At 38.6% G+C, this 25,151-nt stretch overlaps 2 protein-coding genes across 4 annotated transcripts in view; one reads left to right on the top strand and one right to left on the bottom strand.

The window, feature by feature from the left end:
* Window positions 1–17,762, bottom strand: part of LOC135213641 (golgin subfamily A member 6-like protein 24) — a 105,092-nt gene extending 87,330 nt beyond the window's left edge. The window contains 5 exon segments of the mRNA XM_064247684.1: window positions 3,352–3,477; window positions 3,834–3,959; window positions 15,044–15,166; window positions 15,528–15,743; window positions 17,604–17,762. Of these exon segments, the coding sequence (XP_064103754.1) occupies window positions 3,352–3,477; window positions 3,834–3,959; window positions 15,044–15,166; window positions 15,528–15,743 (591 nt within the window). The 5' untranslated portion in view covers window positions 17,604–17,762.
* Window positions 17,763–19,105: 1,343 nt separating this feature from the next.
* The window catches only part of LOC135213604 (MIP18 family protein galla-2-like), an 11,190-nt gene continuing 5,144 nt past the window's right edge, over window positions 19,106–25,151 (top strand). Inside the window, exons 1-5 of one of the 3 annotated variants that reach the window (XM_064247630.1) lie at window positions 19,106–19,227; window positions 22,327–22,422; window positions 23,567–23,656; window positions 24,089–24,220; window positions 25,073–25,151. The exon at window positions 25,073–25,151 is cut by the window's right edge and continues 11 nt beyond it. In XM_064247630.1, coding sequence (XP_064103700.1) covers window positions 22,339–22,422; window positions 23,567–23,656; window positions 24,089–24,220; window positions 25,073–25,151 — 385 coding nt within the window. In that variant the 5' untranslated portion in view covers window positions 19,106–19,227; window positions 22,327–22,338. Of the gene's footprint in view, window positions 19,228–19,437; window positions 19,576–21,857; window positions 22,008–22,326; window positions 22,423–23,566; window positions 23,657–24,088; window positions 24,221–25,072 lie in introns of those variants that run through there. The other 2 variants (XM_064247637.1, XM_064247644.1) reach the window with 2 other exon arrangements.

Genomic DNA, 25,151 nt, shown 5'->3' with positions numbered 1-25,151 from the left:
CGCCCATTTATCTTAATATCTGTTAAGAATTTATAACTAGGGGAAAAAAGGCTAAAGTTTATTCCCCTTCTTCAAATTTAAAGATGTCTTATATTGCTACCTCTCTTGGTTCGAGGAAAAAGAAGCAGTCTAAAGGAAGCCTGTTCGTCTTCTACCTTACAAAGAGATTATGAAGAAGACTTTTCCGCAGGGTTCTCACAACTCTTTTCAATAAATGTTAGACATACGTTAACAGTTATTATCTTCGATCGAGAAGGTTCTCACGGACATGCAAAATCTTGCATCGAACCTCTTAAGGATCGTTACGTTCCGTGTCTGTTCCCAAATAGGTTCTCTTTTGTTAACGCGAAAAAAAAAAAAAAAAAAAAACAAAAAAAAAAAAAAAAAAAAAAAAAAAAAAAAAAAAAAAAGAGATTCTCGATGCTCTTTGCGATATGAGAGAGTCGTGGAATTGGCCTAAGTGATTAAAATAAATCATTTCATCATTCCTTGTAAGCGACCCCTTTTCGATTAAATGGGTAACGAAATCAGGAACGAATCTTGCCGTTACCGAGCCTGCTGTCCGAGAGGCTACTGGACTCTTAGGTTAATAACTCGCTAAAACGAGAAAATATCTTGGATGGTGCTTCTGGCGCTTCCTTCTAGTTCTTTTTAGGTTATGTGCCATAACATCTATGCCTTTATGGTACCCGACATCCTTCACATGTTAATTCCGTTCTTAGTGGGAAACAACTTTTATATACGTAGTATAGTCCATTCAGGGAAACAACTTCTGCCACTAAGAGAATGTTTCCCATCCGACTCGCCCAACTTCTCTTGAGCATATCCGAATTTAAAAAGGTTGTGTGCGTTTCTCGAAAGGATGAGAGAATTATATGTATCGCGCGCTGCCGTATTAGAATCCTTTATAATACTGTCACATTGTGGTAAACAGCATTAATCTAGGAAACCTTTGTAAGGATACCTAGGAATTCTGTAGTTAACCTCGGTATGTGCATAAGGACTTGACGGCATAACCGTAGTCTTAAAGTGAATTCTCTACTACATTCATCTTCTCACTAAGCATGTACTCTAATAAGCCATGCTTTCGTAAGCATGAGCGCATTATACAATATAGAGTTCCGCTGTGTTAGAATCCTTTAAAAATGTTACCTACGGTAAACAGCATTGAAATGTTGTAATATCTTTCTTATTGAAAGCTTCTTAGCAAAAGGCAGACAATATTTTATTTATGTTTGCTGAACTATCCCCTCAATCCGAGGCTAAAACCACGATTGTAGGGGAGAGACACGGTTATTCATTCCATCCCGCAGAGAGAGACATGTAACCGACCACTCATGACCGACACCTACATGACACTGCGTTGGTGTCTACAGTCTAAGCGATAGCAGTCTCGTTAGCCGACTGGCCTTACCTCTTCCAGAGTTGGCCGAGCTACCTCCATTTTAAATAAAGAAAGGAATCTTATAAAATTATTATCGAACTTCAGGAAGTTCTTATAATGCATATCTAAGCGAAACAAGACTTCGATAAATCTAGAAGCTAAGTAGGTGTTGTCTTAACAATCCCTTTCAGCGTAGTCCTCCTAGGAAATTCCTGGAAGGATACTGGTAATTGAGTTGCTCAGCAAAGAAGTAACTACGGTATGTGCTTATGATTTGCCGTATCGTATTCTCATACAGCAGATACTCTACTACCTTCTTTCCCTGCCGAGGCAGATAGAGAAAGGATATTCTGGCGCCTGGATCCTTGCACCTAGCGCCTGGAATGTTCGCGCGCCTGGAATGCACGCTAGAAAGGAGACTCGCTCCTGGAGCGTTCCGCTTGCGTGGAAGGTCCCGTGCGCCCTGACAGTTCCGAGCGCCTACTAGACCCCTTTTAGAAAGAGCCTCTTGCCCGCCCGGAAACGTTCAATGGAAGGATCGTTCTGATTGCCACTCTACTGTAAGGCTCCTTGCTCTAGCCGTCTGTTTTTCTGGCGCAATTTGCGCCAGGCTGGCGCTTCGTCTCTTTGAAGGCGCCTTGCGCCAAGAAAAATTTTCTAGAACGCGGCTCGCGTTTGGTTGTAGGAACGCGGCTCGCGCTAGTCTGTTAGCTGGAACGCGCCTCGCTGCTGGCTATAGGAACGTAGCTCACGCTAGCTTGCTGGAAGCGCGGCTTCCTGGCAGCGGCTGACTCTTGCTCAGTGTTCTCTTAGTTTCAGAGAACGCGCTAGATCATCGCTCCAAACATACATTCTTCGTCTTTTCGGATGTAAGATGAAGAGACGCACTTTTTTAAGGATGCCTTATCAATGGCTATCCTTGGCAGTCTGGGACGTTCTACAGAACCCTGCCGAGGGGACGCCTGACCGGTGGGGGACTTCCCCGAAACCTTCCTGCGGCTGTCGACTTTCCTCCTCCACTGGGTCTGGGAGTTTGGAAGAGGTCTAGGCCTGGAAGCGCTACGGAGCCGATCAGACGCACCCTCCACTGCACTGGAACACTATATTCACTTCTTACCTTTTTAGAGCTCGCCTTTTGAGCTCCATCCATTATCTTCAAATTTGCACATGAATTTGTAGATTCTGTGGAGTAAGAAGGTGATGAGGATGCAACAACTACTAGAATTGTCAATACTCTAACTGCTCGTTAGTACGAGAGCTCTTAAAGCTTCTAAAGAAGCGTATCTAGTATATGCTTTCTGACTTCCTAAAGTAGGAAGTTAGATCTTATATTTCCTTCATCAAGTTCTAACACTTTATACACCGTATTTAGTGAAAAACAAAAAAAATTTAAAAAACAAAAAAAATATCAATATTTCCCTTATTGCAAAATATAAGTCTCTACCGAAAAAATTCGGTAGTTTCACGTAATATATTCTTCGAAATTTTGCGAAGCCAAATTCATTAAAAAGTTAATAAAAGCGTATGCCAAACCAAAGACCCAGTACTTCCCTGCAAAAGACAGCCCAGAAGGTCGATGGCAATGAAAAAACGAAAATCAAGTCAGGAGTAGCAACAACGTATGTTGACACTACCGCGACAGAGAAAATCTGGTTTCTAGAACAGTAATCGTTCCTATTCCTGCCACCAGCGGCAGGGGCGGTAGATCACCTGACCTACCTGCAGCGTGTGCCGCACAAATTCGAATTTCTGTCGGGGACGACGGAGTCTATAGCTAAGTATATATCTGCTGGGGTAAGTTACCATGTACAAAAATCCCTTTTACCATGGCCAAATACCACACAATTCTTCCCACACTCATTTCCACCACACTATGTAGTTCACATGTATGTACAGTTCTGTACCACCAGAATATAACTGACTCATGTACCAATAAATTTAAGGAAATACCATAAAAAGAAAATTACCTTGACTAATTGCTGCTGGTGTCTTTCAGAGTTGAGAGTTGTTGTTATTTCTCTCACAGTTACTCTTTCTTTGTCAAGATCCCCTGTCACCTTCTCCAAATCTTCTTTCAAACGATTTTTTTCCTCCTGTAGGTGTGCAAATATTAATACATACTGTAATTCCATGGCACTATTACAGTGCATGTCATTCACATCCTAAAGCCATAAATTTAGCATAACTGCAACATGATATTTCTTACACAGAATAGTACTGCACTTAGCAGTGTCACAAAAATTCTGTTGTAAAGATATATATATATTGATCCTCTTTCACAATATCTTATGAATATTGGAAATTAATTCTGTTAAAGGCTAGACAATATCAGGCAGATTATATGAGGCAGATATACTAAGTATAAATAGCCCAAATTATAGGTCTGCAGATTCTTAGATCTTTCAGGATTACTGTATACTAATTACATGAGTTTAACTAAAGAACCAACCTTAAGGGACTGAAGAGATGTCTGGCTTGCAAGCATCCTTTGCTGCCAAAGTTCTTCAGCTTGGGATTTGTCTCTCACTGACTTTTCAACTGCCCTGTTTGCAGATTCTAATTCTTCTTCTGCAATCTGCAATTTGATATAGCTCAGTTATAATACCATAAGCTAAATGTGTAGAGGGATTGGAGAAAAATGTGCTACTAACTGTAGTAACTAGTAAAAAAAAAAGGTAGTGGTCTAAGGTTTCTCAAAGGGAGGAAGTATTGTATTACAAAAATATCTAGGAGGAATGACAGATAAAGAAACACAGTATAAATAGTTCAAAATATTAGTACAGTAGAGACCCGGTTCACGACCGTATTAGAACTCGACATAATCGGATTTCGCCACTAAATTTCCAATAAACTTTGTATCTGTTTTCAACCAAAAAACCAGTTTCTGACCACGACCATATGATGTTTGTAAACAAAACTGTTTTCCGCCAGCCGCCGCTAGTTGGCGTCATCCAGTGCTACCAAATGTAGCATAATTTCATGTTTTTTAGCATAATTTGACCCAGGAATTGGAGCTTAGCATAATTTCTTTCACACTCAGGGTTCTAGTACAATTTTAGAATGTAATTTCACTAAAATTTTAAATAAAATGCAGAAAATTCCTCAATTTCATACACAGCTATAGTGAATGTATCTTCAAGTGAAATTGCCTCAAAAGCAGCACTAACAAATGAGTTAATTGCTAAGTTTGAACCCAACTAAGGAATGTTAAATTTTGTGAATATAAATAAATACCCACCGTGCATGACAATCGATCAGTAAAGTGTTATAATGTTTTTTCTTCATGAGTAAAGAATTACTTTTTTTCCTTTTTTTTTCTTTGCTTTATTTTTTTCAGTAGTTATCAAAATTTTAATTATGTCTGAAGTGATTTTCACACAATTTTCAAGTATTTATTCATTGTGTATGTGATCTGTTAAAGAAAAATAGTGTTTCAGTGGCATGATAATGATCAAGTAATAAGTACTATGTATGTTTTTCTTCTTGAGTAGAGACTGGTTTGTTTGTTACCTTTTTTTTTTAAGTTTAAATTTTTCAGTAAATATCAGTAAATAACAAAATGCTATATTTGAAGTAATTTTCACACATTTTCAAGTATTTATTAATTGTTTATGTGACCTGTTAAAGAAAAATGGTTCTGAGTGGCATAATAATGATGCAGTAATAGTAAAACTTGTTGTTTTTTATTCACATTTGTATGGTTGTGAGTCAACGCATTTGTCAAATAGGTATAAGTAGTAGATTGTAAATCATAATCCAAATAGTGTACTAGTGATTGCGTATGTGATCTATTAAAGAAAAATGGTGTTTTATTACGAGTTTCCTAACATGTAAAGATCATCAAATTATTAGATAATATTGTCTGTTCGTCACTTTGTATCATTTCACCTAATATATAAATGTTTTAAATTTCCATTACATCGTTGTTTTAGCTCAAATGTATTAGAGAATGAGATAATGGTAGATTAATAGCATAATTCTGGCATAAAATTGCACCATATTTGGCATAAATTCTTGCTCGGACCGACTAGCATAATTTAGCAAAACTGTTGGTAACACTGGTGACGACACTCAGCATTGTTTAAAGTCCGCAACTAATGTTTACAAAAATTCAAACATGTGTCGTGTCTTGTACACCTTGCGAGCAGTTCGTTTGCTTTTTTCGGTGGTATCAACTCTATACGCAGTTACCTTTTGATTCATCATGGGTCCCAACATACTACTGGCTATCTATTAAAACCTTTTGCTATTGTTAATCTCTGAAATAATGGAAAAGTGTTTACATGGCATCTCGCGTTTTCCTTCTTCAAAATGTTTCCATCATTTCCAACTCCAAAATAAACCTGAAGTTTCGTCAATCTCTCCTCTGCATGAAAGTGATGAGTGGAAAAAAGATTTAATCAAGCACCCTTGCTTGATTTTTTTTCAAGCGTAGACATATTCTAAACCATGCTCACACTTGAGGCGCACGTTTCAGTAGCAAATGCAATGCGTATTTAAGTGTTAGGTTTGAAGTGAAGGCAATGTTACGTACGTAGGTTACATGTGCGGTTCGGTAGCGAATGCAATCTTTAAGCTTTGTTAAGCTTGCCGGTAAAGAAGAAGTTAGTCATAGCTTATATCAGAGAAGCCACTATGCCATATTAAGTGCGTCCAGTAATTAAGAAATTAAGAAGAATCTTTTATGTTGTACTGTAATACAGTCAATGTTTACGTGTAAGATTTGGTAGTGAAACCAGTTACATACATAACATGTTCGGTTCGGTTGCAACGCAATCTAAGCTTTTTAAGCGTGCCGGTAAAGAAGAGTTAGCCTTAGGTTAACTCAGAATCCGCTACGGTATACATTAATTATAGAAATTAAGTAGATCTTTTATGTTTACTGTAAAAATACGCCATTGTTTACGTGTGAGATTTGGTAGTGAAACCACTGTCACATGCGTAACTGTGCCGTTCGGTAGCGAACGCAATCTTAATCTCTTTGTTAAGCTTGCTGGTAAGAGGAGTTAGCCTTAGCTTAATCAGAGAAGCCGCTATGGTATAGAATAATTATAGAAATTAAGACGATTCTTTATGTCTGCTGTAAAAAGACGTCAATGTTTACGTATGAGGTCTGGCAGTGACACAGTTTACATATGCAACGCGTGCGCGTAACGAACGCAATCTGTATGCTTCGTTTATAAGCAAAAAAAAAAAAAAAAAAAAAAATAAAAAAAAAAAAAAAAAAAAAAGAGGTTAGCTTGTATTGAACTCAAGAGATGCTGGTACGTAATGGTATAATAATTAAAGACATTAAGAAGAAAATTCTTTTAATTATACGTACGTATATATGTACCAGTGCAGTACCATAATAATTGTCAAAGTCTAATAAGCTTGAAACCAGCCCTGATATTGGACAATTTGCTGTAAAGACGCACCTTTTTTATAAGGACATTTATGAAACAAAATCGTTAGTATCATAACATTTACTGAAAGATAATTTTCAAGCGAATTTGTATACAGTATTGCAGTCGACTCCTTAAAGATTTACCACAAATAAATTATACGAATGTAAACGTTTCTAGGCTTATAGCGACGATATGGTTTGTTTACTACCATAGTCCCAATATAAACACCAGGCTGCGCTATGGTTTGTTTCCTTAAATGCCGACTAATTACTGTAGGCAAATTTTTGCAAGTTTTTGATAAATATAAATTGGGTTTAATTTTAAGTTTATTAATTTACTGTAATAATTAGACTTGCTTTTCAATGTTTTTATTATGTTAGCAACACGTTTTATGCCCTACCCACTACACTATGTTCTGCTTACTATTTACCTACGGTAGCCTATGGCGCTTGGTCAACAATCAGTTGGACGGAGGCTAGTTTTTCTTTTATACTGTATATTATACATTTAAAATTATAAATACACATTTAACATGATATTTATTTAACTTTTAACTTATTTAATTGTAATTTACATGTAATGTATTGTATAAAAGGCAAGGTTAAGGTAATAACTGATGGTCAAGAACGGATTAAATCCATTTCAGTTATTTCTTATGGAAAACTTGATTCAGTTCTCGAAATAATCGAATTTTCGAACGCTCCTTCTGGAACGAATTTATCGTCGAGAACCGAGGCTCTACTGTATCTTGGGTCAAGTATGCATACTATAAGGGTGCAATAAGTTGTCAATATGTGTTTATGGACATGCTTTACTGTAGTATGGACACATCCTAAGGGATATATGACTTTCTTGCAACTGCTAAGATGAAAAATGTTGAGGTCATTTCCTTTCACAATCTATTCATGATGAGGTTATCTTTAAAAACTAGAAAAAATGCTGAAATATGATATTGTTATGATACAATAAGTTTCATACATACTTACCTGGCAGATATATACATAGCTAAGACTCCGTCGTCCCCGACAGAAATTCAAATTTCGCGCCACTCGCTACAGGTAGGTCAGGTGATCTACCGGCCTGCCCTGGGCGGCAGGACTAGGAACCACGTTTTCTATCATATTTTCTCTCTTCCCCCTGTCTCCTGCGGGGAGGCTGGGTGGGCCTTTAATTGTATATATCTGCCAGGGTAAGTATGTATGAAACACTTTATTGTATCATAACAATATCATTTTCATACAATTCAACTTACCTGTCAGATATATTACATAGTGATTGGCACCCTTCGGTGGAGGGTAAGAGACAGCTACTATATGGAATAGACAGGTAAACACATATGTAGGTATAAATAAAACCTTGGTTCCTACCCTGTAGGTGGTAGACTTCGTGGGTGTTTGCCCAGTAGTCTTGCATCCACCTCAAGAAACTTTAGCGAGATATGTGATCTATGGCCAAGAGTTCTTGTGGTTCTGCCGATGGGGTCTTATCCACTTACTCGGCGGAGCCTAAATGGACTTTGTCAATGGGTGCTGATCCACTTATATGACAATACACCTTATGAAGGAGCACACAACCAATCCCGACCACCTGATCCTAACCATATGTTAGAACTAAGGATTGTTACGAGTTATCCCCGAACTCGTCACAACAACCGTAACTCAAAAACCACTACGCACACATACATAATTTTCAAAAAAAAATTATACCCAACTAATTGGATATGACAGAATTCTCTTACTGAACAACATAGACGCCGCCCGCCCGTGCGAGCCTAAGTCCTCCATTGTTCGAAGAGACTCTCGACCATATCCAAAAAGAAGAACAGTATATAGATTTAAGGATTGGTGTCGGCTCCCGTACCCAGAATCGTATTTGCCGATACGATAGGACCTAGAGAAAACACTTCTCATACGTCACACGCACGTCTTTCAAGTAATGAGATGCAAATACTGAGTTGCATCTCCAATATGTCGTATCTATGATGTTTTTAAGCGACATATTCTTATAAAACGAGAGAGACGTCGCAACCGCTCTTACTTCATGAGCTTTTACTCTCAGTAGTTGTAACTGTTCGTCAGGACAGACCTTATGAGCGTCCCGTAATGACGTTTCTTACAAAGAACGCCAGAGCATTCTTGGACATCAGTCTTGTGGGGTCTTTTACCGCGCACCAAAGACCTTGTCTAGAGCCTCCAACTGACGCTTTCTCTGAAGGTAGAACTTCAGCGCTCTAACAGGGCATAGAGACCTCTCTGCTTCTCTGCCTACGAGACTCGACATTCCTTGAACTTCGAATGACGTTAGGCCAGGGATTTCGTGGGATTCTTTCGTTTTTCGCTAAAAACAGGGTCTTAAACGAGCAAATAGCCGAGTCTCCCTTGAATCCTACTTTATCCTGCAGAGCTTGTAATTCACTAATTTCTCTTTGCCGTAGCTAAAGATAATAGGAATAGGCATTTCTAGTTTATGTCTCTAAACGATGTCAGATGAGGAGGTTCGAATCTATCCGATGACAGATATTTGAGGACTACGTCCAGGTTCCAGTTCGGAGGTACTGGTTCCTTAGACTTTGAAGTCTCAAAAGATCTTATGAGATCGTGGAGATCTTTGTTATTTGCCAGATCTAATCCTCTGTTCCTGAATACAGCCGAGAGCATACCTATAGAGGTAGAGGAGGAGGCACAACTTCTTGGCTCTACACCACCTTCTAAATACCTCCCACTTCGACTGGTATACTTTCGTAGTGGAGGTTCTGCGTGCTCTCGCGATCGCGCTTGCCACTTCGCGAGAAAAGCCTCTCGCTCTGACAAGTCTTTCGATAGTCGAAAGGCAGTCAGAGCGAGAGCGTGGGGAGGTTTTGGATGGTACCCATCGTTGAAGTGTGGTCTTGTCTGAGAAGATCCGTCCTTCTTGGTAGGGATCTTGAAAGTCTACGATCCACTCTACCACCTCTGTGAACCATTCCTGGCCGGCCAAAAGGGGGCTATTAACGTCATCCTCGTCTCCTTTGACGCCACAAACTTTTTCATTACTAACCCCAGGATTTTGAATGGGGGAAAAGCATAAACGTCTACTCGAGAACCATTTAGCAGGAAGGCGTCTACCATAAGTGCTCTTGGATCTTCCACGACCGAGCAAAACACTGGGAGCCTTTTTGAAATGAATGTTGCGAAGAGATCCACATGAGGAGTCCCCCACAGAGACCAGAGATCGAGACACACTCCCTCGTGTAGTGTCCATCTGTATGAAGGACCTGGTTCCTCCTGCTGAGCCTGTCCGCCCTCACATTTTTTACTCCCTGTACGAACCTTGTCAGAAGGGAGATGTTCCTGTGAGACGTCCAAAGTAATAGGTCTCTCGTCAGCTCGTAAAGGAACGAGGAGTGCGTCCCTCCCTGTTTCCGAATGTAGGCAAGTGCGGTGGTGTTGTCCACATTGTACTTGCACTACCTTGTTTGATACCAGAGGTTCTAGGCTCTTCAAAGCCAGATGTACGGCGAAGAGCTCTTTGCAGTTTATGTGCCAAGTCACCTGTGCTGGTTCCCAGGTGCCTGACACCTCTTCTGAGCCTAATGTTCGCTCCCCAACCTCTCTCCGACGCGTCGGAGAACAACACTAGGGTCTGGGTTCTGTGTTCTTAGAGATCCCTTTGTTCTCTTCCAGAGGGAGCAACCACCATTGTAGGTGTGACTTTGTCTCCATTGGAATGGGAAAAACGTCCGACAGTTGTCCGGTTTTCCAGCTCCAAGACCTCTTGAGGAAGAATTGAAGCGGACGTACATGTAGTCTTCCTAGAGGGAAGAATTGTTGTAGCGAGGAAGCGTCCCCAGAGGCTCAACCATTCCCTCGCTGACGTTTGTTCCTTCTCTAAGAAGAGAGAGACTATTCGCAAACCTTTTGTGATTCTCTCTTGCGAAGGAAAAACTCGAAAACCCCGAGAATCCATCCGATCCCCAGATAGACTAGGTCTTGTCTGGGGGTCAGCTGAGACTTCTCGAGGTTCACGAGCAATCCCAACGCTTTGATCAAATCCAGAGTTAACATTAGGTCCTCCAAGCACTGTCTCTCTGATCTGGCCCTGATGAGCCAGTCGTCCAGATACAGAGAGATTTATTTCTCCTTTGAGGTGAAGAAACCTCGCCACATTCTTCATCAGGCTTGTGAAGACCTGAGGAGCTGACAGGCCGAAACACAAGGCTCTGAACTGAAAGATCCTTCCCCCCGTCATGAAACGGAGGTACTTCTTCGATGAAGGGTGGATCGGGACATGAAAGTAGGCGTCCTGGAGATCTAGAGACACCATCCAATCTCCTTGTCGTAATGACGCTAGGACTGAAGCAGAAGTCTCCATGGAGAACTTCTTCTGAACAAAATTTGTTCAGGGAGCTGACGTCCAGTACTGGTCTCCAGCCTCCCGAGGCTTTCGCCACTAGAAAAGGCGATTGTAAAACCCCGGGGAGTTTTGATCCAGTACTAGTTCTATCGCTCTCTTGTCCCACATTTGTTCCACCATCGATCGAAGAGTATCCCTCAGCACAGGGTCCTTGTACTTGGCTGATAGTTCCCTTGGTATTGACGTTAGGGGAGGAGTGTTCAGGAAAGGGATACGATATCCCTTCCTTATGATAGCCAATGAAGACGCGTCTGCGTTTATCAGTGTCCAGGCCTCCACGAATCCCAGGAGCCTGGCACCTACTGGTGCTTGGAGGAGAGATGTTTCATTTTCCCTTTTTAAAGGGACGAAAGGCAGACCTACTCTTCTCTGGAGCCTTCCTTCTTGCGGGAGGTCTGGAGGTCGGACCACCTCGAAAGGGCTGCATTGATGTACTGGTCCTTTCTTGTCAGATGCAGAAACAGGTTTCTTCTTCCTAGCTGACTGCGTCAGAAGATCCTGAGTCGCCTTCTCAGTTAAGAGTGAGCAACGTCCTTCACTAACTGAGAAGGGAACAAAAAGTCAGAAAGAGGCGAATACAGTAGAGCTGCCCTCTGAGCATCGCGACGGACTGCCTTTGTTAAGAAGGCGCCATACACCGTCCTTTTCTTTAAAAGACCTGCTCCAAATATGAAGAGATTTCAAAAGATCCATCCTGTACCGCTTTGTCAATGCAAGACAAAATGCATAACAGGGCTTCAGGTTCGATTCCTTCCGAATCATGGGCTTTCTTGGACATCACCCCAAGGGACCAATCTAAGAAGTTGAAGACTTCCAATACATGAAAGAGTCCCTTGAGGAGATGATCCAGTTCTGAAATACCCCACGTAATTCGTGCTGAATTGAGACTTTGTCGACGTTGAAGCGTCAACTAAAGTCGAAAAATCTGCCTCTGTTGTAGAAGGGAGAGCGATACCATATTCTCTCCCGTCTTATACCATATGCCTCTTTTCCCAGCTAATCTTGCTGGAGGCATCAAAAGACTGTCCTGACTAAGTCTTTCTTAGACTTCATCCATGAGTCTAAGGCGTGTAATGCCCTCTTCATCGAGATGGTGGTTTCATTTTTAGAAAAGACGAAGGCTTCTTCGTCTTAGCACTGGAAAAGAGCGAGCGCGGAGAAGGAGGAGCAGCAGGAGTCAACTCGTCTCCATACTCCTCAAGCAGCAGGGTAGTCAAACCTTATAGTTGGACAGACCCTCTCTTCCATGATATTCATCATCCGAGTGTTCTCAAACTCGGGATCTAGCGAGTCCGTTCTCCTTTCTGAACTTTCCTCTTCTGGAGGAGACAAACTCCTAATAGGAGAGGGGCTAAGGGAATGATAGTCCTTCCTCTTTCCTTTCCCGCTCTAAAAGACTTGGAAGGCGTCACAAGCTCCGGCTTCTCTTGAACTTTAGAAGACGCCTTGTATGACGCTTCCCATTCTCCGAGCGTCCTGGCTGACGTCTCTTGCTGACGTCTTGATGACGCTTCGCGCCTGGAAGACGCTCCGCTCTCTAAAGGCGTCCTACTTGGCGTCACAATATTGGACGGAGCGTCACGTCTAAGATCCGCTTTCAATGACTTCACTTCTAAAAGACGTCTTACGTTTCTCTGGCTTTACGAAACTCTCGTAAGCCCCCGTTCTAGCTCTCGAACTCGAAGCTTCGGCAAGACGTTTAGCAGTTTCACGTCTGTCTGACGCTTCTCTTTGAGCAGGTGAGAGAGGACGAGACTTCTTAATTGGAAGCGTCACGTCCTTGACCGCCGGGGCGCTAAAAACTCCCACAAGAGATGACAGTTTTGTCCTGAAATGCCTATTATCTTTCTGACGCTTCTCTCCCACGTCTAGTGCATGAACGCCTTTCGTCATCACTCGGGGAAGAAGAATGAAGGGGTACTTCCGCGTAAGGGCGTCAGGTGACGCTGACGCCACCTTCGCTTTCTTAATAGCAGACGGAGCGTCATCTGAGAAGCGCTCTGGGCTCGAATCTATGTCAGGCTTCATATGACGCTTCAGCGGTCTCAACAAGTTCGACTCCTTCCACCCTCGTTTTAGGTGAGGGAGAGGGAGAGGACGACACACTCGCGAAGACGCTTTTTCTATAGCGCCCTTGAGCCGCCTGCCATGAAGCAAGAGCTAGCTGAAGGGACGTCTGACCGTTGGGGATTCCCCACGACCTCCTTAAGGCTTTCGACTTTCCTTCTCCTCTGGGCATGGGAGCTTGGAAGAGGTCTAGGCCTGGGAGCGTCGCAGGGACGATCAAACGCCCCCTCCACAAACACTGGGAGAACTCACTTCACTGAAATGCTCACTATCACTAGCCTTACCTTTGGAGTCAGCCATCTTGGACTTCATGCTCTAATAGTAGCTTTCAGATTGGCGATTCCGATGCCGAATCCGAAAAGCACTCTGAGAATGAGATATATAGGGAGAATCTACATCAGTAGGATTAGAAGTTATCCGTGAAAGGCTCAATAGGCTTGAACTCACACCTTTCAGCCGTCTAACCTATCCCTCTCTAACTTCTTCAAATAAGAAGTCAAAGTCTTCCACTCTTCTGCATTCAATCCCTCGCATTCCTTACAAGTATTAATAGCAGAACACTGAACCCCCCTACATTTACGGCATACAGTGTGAGGATCAACCGAAGCTTTCGGTATCCTCACCCTGCAGCCTACATTCACACACATTTCTCACACTCACATTAGAATCAGACATACTGAGAAAAATCCAAAAGAGTTATTCCAAAAACAGTCCACAGTAGCGAATGCCAAAACACGATCCAAATACGTCACAAAAAGCCGAAAAACGTTGATCAAAGGTTGAAAAATGAATCTAAGTCAGGAGGTAATAACAACAATGTTGATACCACCGGCGACAGAGAAAATATGATAGAAAACGGGGATGGTTCCTAGTCCTGCCGCCCAGGGCAGGCCGTAGATCACCTGACCTACCGGTAGCGAGTGGCGCGAAATTTGAATTTCTGTCGGGGACGACGGAGTCTTAGCTATGTATATATCTGACAGTAAGTTGATTGTATGAAACATAAGCACTATGGATATCAATCTCCTGGTGAGTAAAATTGCAAGGATCTATGAATTGTCAAATGTTCAAAGGTAAAATTATGATTAATAACTGGGCTTAACAGGAAAAACCCACATAATAATGGTGTTTGGCCATACAACATCACATAATGGGTTGGTATATACTACATGCATTTAACAAGTGTAACTTTTAACATAAGCACAACCTCCATATCCAAATCTAGTGAAAGGTTATACTGCACAGTACAGAAATGGAACAAGTATGTACTACATCATCTGCTCATAAACCCCAGAAGCCTCCTATTCTGTCCTCTTTGGAAGTTCCACTATATTATGATAAACAGCAAAGGGCTTTGTGCTGTCACTTGTGCTGTCACTTTTTATGAATGGAGTCTCTTTATACTTAAGGAACCTACTTTTAACCAATTAAAACAAGAACTAAGGGGCATAACTGAATTAATGGAATAAATACATTTACAAATCTGAATGGGGAAAGAAGCATAGTTTTCATGTGATAAAGAAATTATAAGCACCAAGGTTAACCTTTAGTTACAAAAGAGTATACAAATGTCTCAGAATAATAGCAAGTTCACAGGACAGATAAAGATAATCTTTTGAAAAATTCTGGAAATTACTTCCACAGGGGGATGGCATGACTCATTTAAATGCATGATAAACATGCACTAAACATGCACTAAAAAATCAGACTGTCAAAATGAAACAAAAATACTTTCAACTAAACAAATACATCATATGTGCTTTCATGTCACACAGAGAATTTTGTAAAATTAGAAAATTCAAAGTTTTAATACCTTGAGCTGCTGATGGAGATGTAAATTTGTTTGCTGTAGTTGTCTGTTTTCATCCATGTACTTATCCTGAACCTCTTTAAGCTGAATTTCCATTCCTCCATGTTGTTTTTTCTACCTCCGTATCTGTTTTTGTACATGAATTAGAGCAATACAATTAAAAACTTCTTTAAGATTATCAGACTCAAACTTTCACATGATGAAAATAATCTTGGGACCATACCCTTCAATACAATTATCTTCAGTACAAACAAAGCCACCGTGCTGCCCACCTACTGAAGCAGACACTTGGTACATACTAATTGCAAACATTCTTCAGACTATATGTTTCTTTCAATCTTTTTAGCAGTTCCCTATTTGCCTTGAAACCTTCCCTTCAATTCATTGTGAGATACATCAGCATTTTGGATGTGACTAAGTAACCAAATTTGTGTTTTTGACTTCAGAATGTATCACTGTAGTTGACAGTAAGTAAGGTTACACTTACCTGAGCTTGATACTTGAGCTTCAGTTCATTTATTTCCCTTGTATGCCTCTCCAAGGCTGCAGCTAACTCAGTTTTGACCAAGGCATTCTCATAGCGGTATGTAGCCAAAGTCCTTTGTAACGTGAGATCAGTTTCATGAAGTCTTGAGGTACCACTATCACGCATTGGCCTAGTTTCGGCCAAGGCATGATCATCACTACTATCAGAGGTGCTCATCTGAAATGGTAAGTCAACAATTATTCCTGACTTTACATAAAATTCAAATGCATAAATCAACAGTATCCTTAAAGCAAGCAAGTAAAAGCAATTTTACATGTATAATATAAAGTCAGCACATTTATATATCCAGTGGCTGTACAAAGCAACCATTGCACAGGTGTCTGATTTATAGGCAGTGGTTATAATACTCATATCACTTGCATAATTGAATTTCATAACATGTCCAAAAGAAGCATCCAGCACCCTATTTTTTGGTCTTGTAAAATTCAGATCAACGTTTCAGATAAGACAGAATATGATTCCTCATAATTTATATGCACTCAAGGTCATGGGCTTCTAAACAACCAACCAAAAAAACCTTCAATATTTAGAATAATCTAGTTCTTTATATTTTCCTATATACGTAATGTGTGGGCTTTCTAGTGAAATTTTCATAGTTAAGAATAGGTTTGATGTTTCTGTTACAGTCTGAGGCTTCGCTCATGAAACTCTTGAGCTCAACTGTATGACATGTAGTTTACTTGACATCGGAGTACTAAAGTACCGAATAGAAACCACACCAGCTTAATAAGCCTAGGCAAAACACAGACTAGCCTATATACCAAGTTACCTACAGCGTTTGAATGCATTTTGGGGAAAGTGTGGAGGACCGAGTAACGAGAGTTAGGTTAGGCTGGGTTAGGCCTACATTATTGTCACTATCAAACCGTAACTGCTCCTGATTCACATTGACAGAAAAATAGGTGCTTTATGGCACTCTCGGTCTAGTTAGGCCTACGTCAAAGGGGGTGCAGATCAGGGCCAAGTGCTCTAAGTTAGGAAATTATGTAGTACTTTTATGTTTTCTTAAAAATGTTTTGTCGATTTTTTGCTGGGAATCCAAAGGCCTGGATTGCTGAAATCTTTGCATGAGGGGAAAAACATATAAACAAAAATAAATTAGGCCTAGCCTATTTTTATGGACCACATTTATTCGAAATAGGTAATAGGGTAAAAAACCGCATGGTACAGGGGTGGACCATGTATGATCAATGTGTACAACCCCAAAAAAAGTACATTTTAACGCGTCCTGACATCGGAGATGGGCATCAGACACAACTTCTTGTTGGTGAGAAACAGAGCTAAAGACCTCTACTCCGGTGTCAGGACGTGTTATAATGTACTTTTCTTGGGGTTGTACACGTTGATTGTACATGGTCCACCCCTGTACCATGCGGTTTTTTACCCTAGGTAGGTACCTAGCCTAGTACCATTTTAACTACCATTAAGAAAATCCTGTAGGTAGGCTACTACCTAGTATATTTGCCTAGCTTATCTTTGGTTAGTAGACTACCTATCATAATTCTATTCGGATCCACATGCTGTGGTCTAGGTAAAGTCTTACCCCAATTGTTAGCTAGCCTAATGTTTTAACATTCATTTCCATAGGGGTGATAGGTATTAAAGTAAAAGTATCTACTAATTAATGATACTTCGCTGACAAAAACATTGACACTGTTGGTTGTACCTAGGTAGGTACTACTACCTACTACCTACGAAACTTTACTGCCTATTAGCTAGTAGCTACTACCTAGGTAATAGGCTAGGTAGGTAGCTACTATAGGTATACTACTTGGCTAGTTACTACCTAGGAAGTACCTACCTAGATAAATCTTTAGCTTATTTATACCTACTGGCTACATTTCGGGTCAAATTTAGGTACTACCTAGTATAGGTACTAGGTACCTAGTAGGTTATATACCTAAGGTAGGTACCTAGTACTACCTTATAACTTGCTACCTACCTAGCTACCTAGTACTAGGTAGCTATATACACAAATCAAAAGGCTATACAAAATATATTAAAAAAAATTGTTACCTCAGAAAGAAATCGATCCTAGACGTCAACGCACGGCATAACTGTCTTAATTAACAACAACGACAACTGCTCTACGAAGTTTTGCTAACTTTGCAACTGTCAAATCATGTTTACTTTGCAAGGAATGTCCTGAAAGGCAGCTATTTGCTTCAAAGTCAGCTTCAGCCATTTTTAGGGGAGCTATATGTATGCTAAATAAAATTGTTGTTGTTTCTCATGTAATTGAAGAGGACACAAAAAAAGACCTTATATCTCTTCTAGAATTTGGTCTGTCTGAAAAGCTTAATGAACTTGAATGCTAACTAGCATTTAATCTAAGGGAGCTATCAGTAAGTTAGAAGAAGTTGTTATTTCTCAAACAAAAAAAATAAGGCTTCCTAACTACTAAAACAAACTAAAAGGAATTAAGTCTTCCAAAATTTGGTTTACTTACTTCTACGTGAAAAGTCTAATAAGTTTAAATAACAAATAACTTATATGAATATAACATAATTTAATCTTTCGTCCTCAAACCCTTCAAATTTCCCTGTAAGGAAAGGGCTGTGACTTAGAAGGTTGTGCATGTCCATGGTAGCGGTATCCAGAAAGTACATTGTAGTGCATTGTATCAGTACCTTAGTTTTAACTGTCACCAAAATACCCATTAGCCTCAAGAGAATCGAGCCATCCACTGTGATGGAAATATATATATATATATATATATATATATATATATATATATATATATATATATATATATATATATATATATATATATATATATATACAATGAGGGCAGGGGAACGCACATTAACAGGTCAAGGAACTCATATTTATTAAGTTGCAACGTTTCGAAGCCAACCAGCACGCCTCATTTTCAAGCTAAAAAGTAACAAGATCTAATTAGTTCAATAAAATTAAGCTACAATATTAGATATTGTTACTTTTTAGCTTGCAATTGAGGCCTGCTTCGAAACGTTGCAACTTAATATATATGAGTTCCTTAGCCTGTTGGTGTGCTTCCCCTGCCCGTATTGTATAGCTGGGTTTAGAGAAACCTCCGCCTATTGTGTGTGTGTATATATATATATATATATATATATATATATATATATATATATATATATATATATATATAGTATATATATATATATATATATATATATATATATATATATATATATATATATATATATATATATATATATATATAATTCCATAATAATGTGAATTATCTAGAAAACTATTACAATATATTTGAGACAATAATACATTTCCTTGATAATTCACACCATTGCAGAATTTTCCACAGACCCACTTTTCAATTATGCTGAGGTAGAGTGAATTGAATATTAAAAGGACCATTTGTAGATTAATGCATATATATATGAATCACGGTGGTGTGATAAGAATTCTATATATATATATATATATATATATATATATATATATATATATATATATATATATATATATATATATTTCTGTGAGAATCAGCATTCTGGAAACAGAAAATTTCCAGTGCTAAACCAAAATGCCGTAGTTGTAACCTTGAATACCAGTAACTTAAGTCTCGTAAGAGTACTTGTGTCCTTGATTGCAGTAAATTGCAAGTCTTCCACAAAATCCTGCCGAGGCCAACTAAGTGAGAGACTCGTTTTTATGTATTCGATTAAGTTTAGTGTTGCACTGACATGGTGGATTAGTTATCTGACATATTAAGTGTGTTGTGAACGTATAGGTGTTTTATTTGCCACGTAAGAATTTTGGAAGCAGTCGTTTAGGACGACCCGAGTCTCGGGGTCCTACTAATTGATGGTGGCCCACCCAAAAAAGGGGCAATCCTAGATACCCCAAATGGATTACGCAATCGGCCCCTAGTGGCCTCATTCATCTCCTTGCCCTATTAAGTGAAAGTATCTGTTAAGTTGCTACTACTACGGCCTCTCGTTGAAGGTAGCCCTACGCATTTTGTCGTAGCCAGGTCCCATTGGTACGTTGTAGTAAGACCAAAGTTATTTTGGTGTTATTTTAGTGATCATTCTATTGAAATGGAGTCATTTGGATCCGAAGTAAGGTAGCTCAGGGTGGATAAGGTTGTGGTCAAACAGCACAGACCCCATTTCAGTCCATTTTGTTTTAAAGAACGGGTCAGTGCACATTGTCCTAAGCCAGGTTAGGAATGTAGCCTAAGTTCTGTGAGGAACGGTCCAGCGAATAAGAAAGCCAATAGGGATTCGGGAGTCAAATGCATTTTGTCGTGTTTAGTAGTAGCCCCTGGGGTTTTAATTAGCTACAGGCAACAGACAAAAAATATAAGTAAATTCTTAATACTACCTAGTAATCAACCAAAATACCATAGATACCTAGTCAGCTTACATGGAAATACCCGACGCAGAGCAATTACTCAGATCTACCAAGGTTAGGTCAAGGCTCTTTTGGTTAAGTCATAGCCAGTGCCAAACTACTAGGTACATGTCGAAATGGAAATTTATTCTTGCCGATCTGTTTCCCAATTTCAGTGACACTGTGAACCACAAGTTGTAAAAAGAGCTTTTGAAAAGTCTGTATGAATAAATTCAGGATAGGTCCAAGTGAGTTATGGACTGTTTTCAACAGTTTTATGCATAAATAAGCATCTAGAAATGTTATTGCTAGAAAAAAATGTTCAGATTGTTTCATGGACAATTTTGTTAATCGCTTGTACGGCACTGTGAACGAAAGAACATTTAAAGGCATCAGTCTATGAATGGATCAAGTTTGATATACTCTATTTTGGACCATTTTAAGATAAATTAAAATATCTGGAAATGTTATTGCTGTAAAAAAAATGTCTAGATTAGTTCATGGAAAACAAATTTGAAAAGAAAATATGTTAGTGTAATAGAGAAAATGGCATATAGGGATAGCTGAACCATCAGAATCTAAACATTTTTTATTTTCTCAATTTGATGAAACTTTTACAGTGTAGTATAGCTATATAGTATCTTGATTTTCCAAGAGCGGAATTGATTTTCCAGTGAAACTATTTTTTTGGCATATTTTCAAAATGTAACATCATGATTTTTTTCAAATACGAAAAAATTAACTTAGAAGTCAAATTTCTAACTTTTCTCAGTGATAAATTTCATTGTTAGTTGAAGAATAAGTGGTAAAATTAATAAGCAAACCTCTTCAGTCGTAAGGTGCTTTTAACACTTACTTTATAATGGGGCCTTTGGAGTTGGCACTCCCCTTAAAGTTGATAGCCCACTTTCAAACTTAGGTTTTGATATGTATATTGATACATTGATGGTCAAGATTTAGAAGGCTTGTGTATGTTTTCTTTTTCCATGATAATCATTATTGCCATAGAGTGATGTGAAAAGAAATTTATAGTCTGTGTTTATGAAACAAAGATTGTGTTATTCATGGCGTAAAAATGACTTCATGAAATTGTATGGAACATTTTTCTTGTTTGTGCCATTTATATTTTATCCCATGTAAAGTTTGTATTTATTTTTTATGGATAATAGGTTGAGTTCACCCCTACAAAGGGGAAAATACTGAATGGATATTTTTCCTAAGTGATCACAAACCCAACTCAGAAAAAGCAATTTAAAGGACTTATTGAACACAGAGAAAGGAGGAGAATATCATATTGCACAGGCATGGCGTGTTTGACAATTTAAGTTTGACCACAGAGTTTGCAACTACTGTGGCTTTTAAACGAATGATTTTTCAATGTGAACGGTAACTGCTTTAGTAGTGTGAGGCGTATGAAATTTTTCATATTTGGAAGCATGATTTGCTGCTAAATGTCTCACTTATTAGTTTTCTGTAAAGAAAACTATTGAGATGGCTATTTGTCTGTTCGTCCACACTTTTTCCCTCTGCCCTGAGATCTTAAAACCACTAAAACTACGCGGCTGCAAATTGTTATGTTGATCATCCACCCTCCAGCCATCAAACATATCAATTGCAGCCCTCTAACCTCAGTAGTTTTTATTTTATTTAAAGTTAGAGTTATCCATGATTGTGTGTCTGGCACCACCATAGGTGCCAACAACACAGGCCATCTCCAGGCTTTGGCTTAAAGTTTCTTGGGCCGCAGCTGATAGTTTCATGGGCCACAACTTAGAGTTTCATGGGCCGTGGCTGAGAGTTACATACAGCATTATATATGTACAGAAAGCTCGATTGCACTGAAGAAACTTCGGCGCAATTTTTAATTGTTGTGATTTGTATCTTGAGAAGTTTCTTTTGCCATACTTTGCAGATGTTATGGCTGTTATAATTTAGAATTTCGTGTGAGGCAAGATATTGTAATTTTGCCTTAGAGCTGCAATAGTAATACTAGTACTGCATAAACAGTTCTCAGCTTACACCATCATGTGACTGCTTGTTCATTAAATTGAGAACATTGAAGTAATTGTTACTGAAAAGGTAAGTATATTATTCAAAAGGTATTATATTTAGTATAAGTATAAAAAGGTCATAGAATCGTTGATGAGCTATGAAATACCAATTTTATGTAAGTTACAGTACAAATCTATTATTTCTCAACCACTTCCCACAAACAGGTTTAAAGATTTTATATTTAATTTGTATACTTTTCATTATTAGAAATAATGATTTTCATGTTGAAAAAGAAGTTTAAAGTCAAAGCTGCATTGAACCTTAGGGTTTGAGTTCAGGCAAGGTTTTGTATGCATGTAGGGTGGAGTTATTTTTTTTATTGATAAAGTCAACACATGTCTTTCAGGATGCTTATGTAATGGCAGATGATCCTGAACAAAATGAGTGGGAAAACAGGATACAACCTGCCCGACAACGTCTTATGAGATCCCAGAACTCAGTGGTAGGGATTTATGTTCATATTTAAACTTTAAAGCTTAACAACTACAGTGTTTCAAGTATTTTACTTTAAACATTGAATTGAGACTAAAAGCTTTTAGTAGAAGTACCATACCCCATTGCATTTGCACTCCAAACTATGCTAGAAAACACGATTTGTATTTACTGATTTGTGTAATGAGAAAGATGTTTCTTACTGCAGTTTTACAGGTCTATTTTTTTCTTATTGCTAAGTTTGGCTGTCATTAAACTTCTAATAGGTAACCTAGGGCTGTTTGAATAGTTGAGAACCGTTTCCCAGTTGTACATTGTTGGTAGGAGTATCTCTTTATGAAAGTTGGACTTAATACGGAAATAACACTCCATATCTTTGTAATTCTTACAGAATCATTTCAGTTATATGGTCAGCAGAGACTGCCTCATAGATTAGCTAGAATAGTCTTTTTACCACCTAGATGACCTCAAAGCTTTTGGTTATGCCTTTGTTGATTGCAGACCTCAGAAAATTGTAGTCTCCGTTGATCATAGTAAGTTAGCATTGGTAGGGCATTTGTATCTAGTGTTTGAATAGTCTCATGCTACTGGTTTTGGATTTTATGCTCTTGTAACTAAGTGTTAGTTGCCTCTCAATAAGTATTGGTGGTTTTAATTGCTTTCAATGAGGAAGTTCTTAGAAGTGGTGTCCAGAGCCTGGATAATTGATCAGAGGGACTGAAGTTCCTTTGGCATATGATGAGAAGAGAAGAGGAGCAACTAATCAGAAAACAAGTAGATAAGGAAATAGCAGAACAAAAGCTAGGAAAGCCTAGAAAATGAAGACCTTAACCAAATGAGATTTTAGACTGAAAGTGCACAGGACAGAAGAAAGTGGAGAGAACTTAATAGTACAAGTCTAAACCCATAAGCAAAAACCTTATGTAAAAATGTTCATGATGGTGTTAGTGCTTTAGGTTAATGTGCCTGAGATATTATTACCTCAACTACTGAGTGATAAGATTCAAGAACTAGAAGCATGCTTATTAACAACAAGATTATTTTAACCTTGAAATTGAAACTTATGTCACACTATACAGCTGCTATGAAAAAATGATGTTGCACTATACAGCAGTTATGAAGTCACTGATCATGTTTGGATTCTGCATTTTCAGGTACACAGTTACGTACGTTTTATGAATCGCACCCAAAGATTTGTTGATGTGTACTGGCTAACATATCACGGAAAAAGACAGAAATACACTGTAAGTACTAGTGAAGTTTATCATATACCTGTAGAAATTCCATTCTCTGATCAAATAATATATTTCAAGGATGAATAATTGAGAGTAAGCAAGTCAGATTAGAAAAACGTCTTAGAATCTTTTCCAAAGACAAAGGTATGAAGAGATTTCATGAATTATACGTAGTTTTATTCATACGTTGTGTTTCTCTTATTTTACCTGTGCTTGAATATCTAGTATGATGTGTATTACAAATAAAGTACGTATAAGTTTTATACTCATTGAACAAGAGAATTAATTTGCTTTTGCTTTTGTGGGATGATTTATTATGAAACATGTTTTGGTTGTTAGCTTTGTAAATTTTCCGTATGAAAAGAAGTACAATAGTCTTTAGGATGTAAAGGGAGTGTAGCTTAAAGGTCATGGTCTTTAATACTATCCTCAATATTCCAGACATTGAAACCTGGCAGTGCATACAAGATCAACACGTACGTTTCCCACCCATGGATATTTCGTGATGCTGAAACTAAGGCAAAACTTGTAGTGAACTCAGAAGAGGTTTATTTCCCTAGACCTTGGAACGAGGTGTGTTTGTCTTGTTGTATTTTCATGGAATTAACATTTTTGTCTTCTAATTGAAAATTGTTACTGTCTACTTTTAATTAGGTACTTATAGATAATAATGTCATGAAGTTAAATTAGGGAAGGCAATAAGATATTTGTGTCAAGTTGAAGATCATTGGAAGCCTATTGAGAACAGAGTTGTGTTGTTTTTCCAGAGCAAAAATTAGTGCTTGAAATGCAGAAATAAGGAAGCTTGCAGCAGCATGTAATATTGGTGTTTCACCAGACAGTTTTAAACTTGTATGGAGAGTAAAAGTTTGCTTTCAAAGACACTTCTGTGATCTTAATTGAAGAGACCTGTTTCTGACCACTGTATACAGGACCATCTCTACCTTGAGAGACTGGTAGATATTAGCTATTAGTTTTACCGTAGTTGTCTTTACTATATGGATCTCATACATACTCAGACATGCCAGCGTGCAATTGGTTGGGTATATATTACTAATTAGATTTTTTTCTCAATTTCAATTGTATATAAAAGTGGGTTGAGCATAGGGTTCATGTCCCTGTGTTGTAAAGAATTCCTTATAATAGTGGAGCTTGCATTTATGCTTAAGGAGTCTGATGCAACCAACAAGTCAGAGCTGACAGTATAATAGTAGAGTAGTACAGTACTATTAAGTTGCTTAAAAGTTAGGATAATTACAGTTCTTTGCTGTTATTGTTTTAAGATGTGCAGATATGTGTATATAGATTTTCCTGTCATTTTATAAACACTTTTCAAGTCATTATGACTTTTTATTTATTTATTTATTTATTTATTACTTTTTTTTTTTTTACATTTTAGTAATTTTGATATTTTTCCTTGTGCAGGGTGCCAAGATTGAAGGACCTGTAGTGCCATGTCATGTGACAGAGTACATTATCATTCCAGTATATTCTCTTAAGGACA

This window comes from Macrobrachium nipponense, chromosome 19 (assembly GCF_015104395.2).
Source record: "Macrobrachium nipponense isolate FS-2020 chromosome 19, ASM1510439v2, whole genome shotgun sequence".
In the NCBI taxonomy this organism is placed as follows: domain Eukaryota; kingdom Metazoa; phylum Arthropoda; class Malacostraca; order Decapoda; family Palaemonidae; genus Macrobrachium; species Macrobrachium nipponense.
Note: the sequence above shows the minus strand (reverse complement) of the source record. Positions and strands in the feature narration are given on the sequence as shown.